Here is a 4,785-nt window from a genome sequence, read left to right as displayed (position 1 = left end):
TTACACATCACTCTGGACCGTCATCATCACTATCCATTGATATCAATTATAAATTATGGAATGAATTAAAGCATAATAATAAAAGTGGAATTGATATTGTTTATCATTTTTGAACGCATTCTGTGCAATATTACCAGATTATATTGCACTGGTCAAATTTGATCTTTGTCACTTTTCCCTACTTTGACTTTGAATTGCTAGAGTCTTCTGCTGTGGTGAAAAAATAAACTAACTTTCATGTTGTCTAATAATATGATTTAAATGACAGCTCACCTGAATAGTTTTTAACTTTCTAAACATAACATCTTATGCAAGTGTTGATCCATCATATGGTCTTCATATCAAAATTTGTTTATTTGGCCCAAACAAAGCTTAATCGAATTTCGTTCTAAAAAGCTCGTATAAAAATGATGGTGATATTGTGTGTGCCTGTTTATGTACTCCATTCCACTTTCAATTTCGAAAAAGGAAATTAATGATCTTAGTGATCATGATGGATGCTCTCTGCTGCCTATTGAAATGATAAATGGATTAAGTTGTAGCACAAATTGCTTGGTGTCATGGTAACCAATCGAGGATTATAGTAATACGAGAAGAAAGAACCAAGTGAGGTATACAATCAAAATCAACAATTCTTGTTTATAAACATTAGCTAAGCGTTTCCACATGAGGAAGTAATTTTTCCAAGAATAAAATGATTATATTTCTGAGGAAGCTTGTTCTTTTACTATCTACAAACAGCTGAAATTTACAGTAACTTTACCGAACATTAAAAATGCCAATCATCGAATGGATCACAGTATGACAGTAAATCCTTAATTTTACAACCAATATTACAGCGATAATGCATCATTTCAATCATTGACAGCGGTCGATAAATATCTTCTTCTTTTCAACTTTGTTTTCCTGAAATTAGTATTTATGGTTCAATTGATTTATTTCGTGAATAATTTTGTTGCCTATGCTTTTTTAGAAAGAGAAGTAACTTTATCTTGAAAAGAGGAAAAATGTAGCACCTTGTGAAGATGACGATCGCTTTTTCTTAACTACGCAAGATAACAAAGCGGGCATAACTTCATGATTCCTTTCCCCTCATTTTTTTCTTGGATGACTAAATTACATATAATACATATTGGTAAGTAATGGAGGATTGATATTACAAAGTATTTTTTTTTCATCATCTACAATTGATTAATGCTAAAGATCAGAATTATGTGGGGATTACGTACTACGTACTACGTTTTTGGGATTACGTACGTTTCCGTCAAGAGAATTTGTTCTATTTAAATTGTGCTCACGAATATTTTGATATGATGGCAATTGTGATGAGCGACTAAATCTAATTTCATATTCAACCATTTAATTTTTTGAATTTATTCAAAAAACAATAGTTACCTAAAATCTTTAATAATCTAGTATAATATAAGATGTAGTATAAATCCAACATCTATCAAATACAAAAATTAAAAAAAAATTTACCCGAGTTTTCCTCCCAGTGTACAAAATTTAAAAAAAAATTTTTTTGTAAATTTCCACATACTTTATACGCCTTCTATTCGCTCGTCCTGGTTGCGCCGCTCAAGTTTCAATCATGTTTTTATTCCATAAGTAAAACAGTTGTTCAGTAGTTACTCATTAAATCTATAGTTATAGAATTTCTGCATTTGTGAAAATTTGCAGGAAAGAAGTCCTCACATTTCTACCCACTAATATTATTTTTTCAGTTTACAAATCTACAAATGTTGATTTGTAAACCACCATCACCATCATTTGTCCAGTCTTTGAAGATGCCCTCTGCTCTGAACAACCAAATAGCCTCTTCATCTGACCAACATTAGTAGTTCATGCTATTGTAATAATTATAATTCCGTACAGTTTCATGCAATATATCATGCAGTAGCTCTCCATAATGATAGTTTCTCTTTTTTAACGATGATAATACTATGATGACCCTCAGCATTGTTGTTATGCTCAACTCCATTCAATATTAATTGATAAGACTGCGAAGTCCCATTGAAACAGTAACAAAGTGATGCATGATAACTGACCAAAATATACATATTATGTTTTGACTATATTACTTGTTATAAAACTTTTTTATATTCATTTAAATTTAATACTACTCTTTAAAGGCTAACGCCGATATGTGATATTGATAATTTGCAAAAGGTAATCCTTCATATTTTTAACACTAATTTCTCTCACAAATTTTCAAGAAATAAAATTGAAAAGAAGTATTAAGAGTGGAAAAATTATGATGCCAAATTGATATAAAATGGTTGAAACATTCCAACAAAATATGCTTCTGAAGATTGGTTTCTCTCATTTATGCAATATAGAAGTCCATATGAGGAGTATTATGAGTTTTATCAATTCGTCGTCCCCTGTTCTCTTTTCTGTCGGCGTAAAATCATACTGGACATTATTTCGCATTCATTTATTTTATTGCTAATATTTTTTCTTTTCTTTTTTTTAAAACATTATTTCTGTGGATTAAAAGGCATTCAACAATCCAATTAATACTAGAAGCCCATCATTTATCTTTAACTTCAATAGAAAAATTCTCGGAAGCTCATTTTGTTCACCTTTTAATTTAAATATTTCACTGATAGCGGTAAGTTTAGAAATTTTCATTTCATCACAAATAAATTTTTTTGATTCATCACTTAAATAAAACGGCCAACTAATTATTATAAGTTTTCAAGTGGGAATGTCAAGTAAGTAAAGTTTCATATTTCGAAGTATGACATTCTCCTTTAATCAATGCTCGACTTGACTAATAAATGCTTTGCAGCTAATCATACAATATACCATTTTAACTGCTCCATTTTTTATAATAAAATGCAATTTTAAGTGAATTTTCGGAAAAAGTTTTTGAAATAAGTAAATGTTACAAAGATTTTCGGTATTTGCAAGCAAATTTTTTTAAACATGATGCAGCGGTAGCAAACATTTTTAAATCTTCAAATGCCACCAAATCTTAAGATGAATTTCAACGAAGATTTGTTTTGATAAAGCAGTACAGTGCTATTGATTTCATTATGAATTTGAAAATAGTGGTTCACAACTGATATATCCGATAAAATAAGTAATTAATTAATTCGATATTGTTCTGAATCATCCAAAGTATGAGTTAGCAAATGAAGAATGTTCAGTTACAAGAATTTTTGTATTCAAATAAGTCGAAGCTAGTTCAGGTTTCAGTAAATTTTGGACCAAATCATTGCGCCAATGAAATAGATGAAAAGTTTTGAAATCGAGATGAGATTGAGTGAAATTTCGCTGACTTCATTTCGCTTTCCAAAGATCACTTAAATAAAACATGCGGAAATTGCTATAAATGTTTGGTAACGTTTGGTAAAGTAGTACGGGCGTGGTACTACTTTTTAGATTACCCGCCTCTAAAATAAATAAACAAGTTAATTATTACAAATGATGAGAAACTTTTTCGACAACTGCACCCTTTATAAAAGGAAATAGATAAAAATGGCAATGTTTTGAATGTCTTTCAGTTTAGCTCCACCTGTTTTTTCTGTGAGAAAATGTAATTCAGTTCAATGAAATTTTTCTAATCACTGAAATGTGCCCTTTTAATGATAATTTTATTCACAGTTTGACAGAAACACTAGCCAATTTTTAATCATTTACCTCATATTCCATCAGAATAGTGTTCTCAATGGTGGCAAAAGCTTTATTTTCGTTTAAAAAGTTCGAACAATGAAGGGCTCATACGGACAATAATGACGTGCGATCTTGCCAACTTAAAAGTCTTCATAGCTTTTTAAATGTCTCATTTGAAAATCTTTTCATTTTAATATCTGATGAGGGGATATGCTCAACTTATAGCCTTCTGGTACTACTTGAGTTCCATTAATTTCATTTTAATGCTTTGAATGGATATATAGCATTCAGACTTCATCGCTTCGTATTAAGAAGATTAGCGAGGTGAAATAAGTTAAACAGCAACTTTAAAGTATTGATAAAGCTGGGATCACAGGTCACGATAATCTGAACAAATTAACAAATTTAGTTTCTTCTCCAAATCCTCAATTCCTCTTCAATTTTATGAGAAACGTAATTCTGGAAGCAGAATAGTTGCAACAAAGCAACGAACAAACTAATGAAAAAGAATTGTATTAAATCAATTCTTTATTCCTTCCTCTTACAGTCTTTCAAGCGCAATCGAAACATCTACATTCAGTTGCACTAGGAATTCTCATAACTCGATCACCACCTTCACATGCTACCTTCGCTTTTACCTAAAGCAACATTTGATTATATTCAAACACAGAATACCGTCTTGATATTTCAAAACAAACAAAAAGAAATTATGCTATATTAATACTAGCCTGACTTTAAGGAAGTGTGATCTTTTTGACCAGTAAATGCAGGAAGCATACAGTTTCATAAAAAGTTAACAAAAAGTAAGCCTTTACTTAGTTTGATTACAACTTAATAATATCGGGTCACCCTAGTATAATAATTGGAATGTAAGATCTATCCATCTACGTCGTAAAGCAATAGAAGTAAAATCTAAAGAGAAATGAAAATCACTTAAGTTCCAGATTTAAAATTTGTCCCACTAATAATTTATTCAATTGCCAACTTTATAAAAAATAAACATGAATGCGAAAGTATTAGTAGAAATAAAAAAGCATTTAAAAATTGGTAAGGAAAGTTTTTTAAACTTTTTCGAATTTTTTTTATCATCAAGACCGACTAACCACTTGTAAATCAATCTTGACATCCATCTCACTATCTTTTTCATTGACTATTAACCTATTG

The 4,785-nt window shown here is 30.1% G+C and overlaps 1 protein-coding gene across 1 annotated transcript in view; it reads right to left on the bottom strand.

Annotated features, from left to right (window-relative positions):
* Positions 1–3,906: 3,906 nt before the first annotated feature.
* LOAG_07357 (hypothetical protein) overlaps positions 3,907–4,785 on the bottom strand; it is a 3,241-nt gene continuing 2,362 nt past the window's right edge. Inside the window, exon 5 of the mRNA XM_020447402.1 lies at positions 3,907–4,259. Within this exon, the coding sequence (XP_020302363.1) occupies positions 4,173–4,259 (87 nt within the window). The 3' untranslated portion in view covers positions 3,907–4,172. The remainder of the gene's footprint in view (positions 4,260–4,785) is intronic.

The sequence above is a fragment of the Loa loa genome, assembly GCF_000183805.2.
Source record: "Loa loa unplaced genomic scaffold supercont3.75, whole genome shotgun sequence".
Taxonomy (NCBI): domain Eukaryota; kingdom Metazoa; phylum Nematoda; class Chromadorea; order Rhabditida; family Onchocercidae; genus Loa; species Loa loa.
This window is presented reverse-complemented; position numbering and strand designations above follow the sequence as displayed.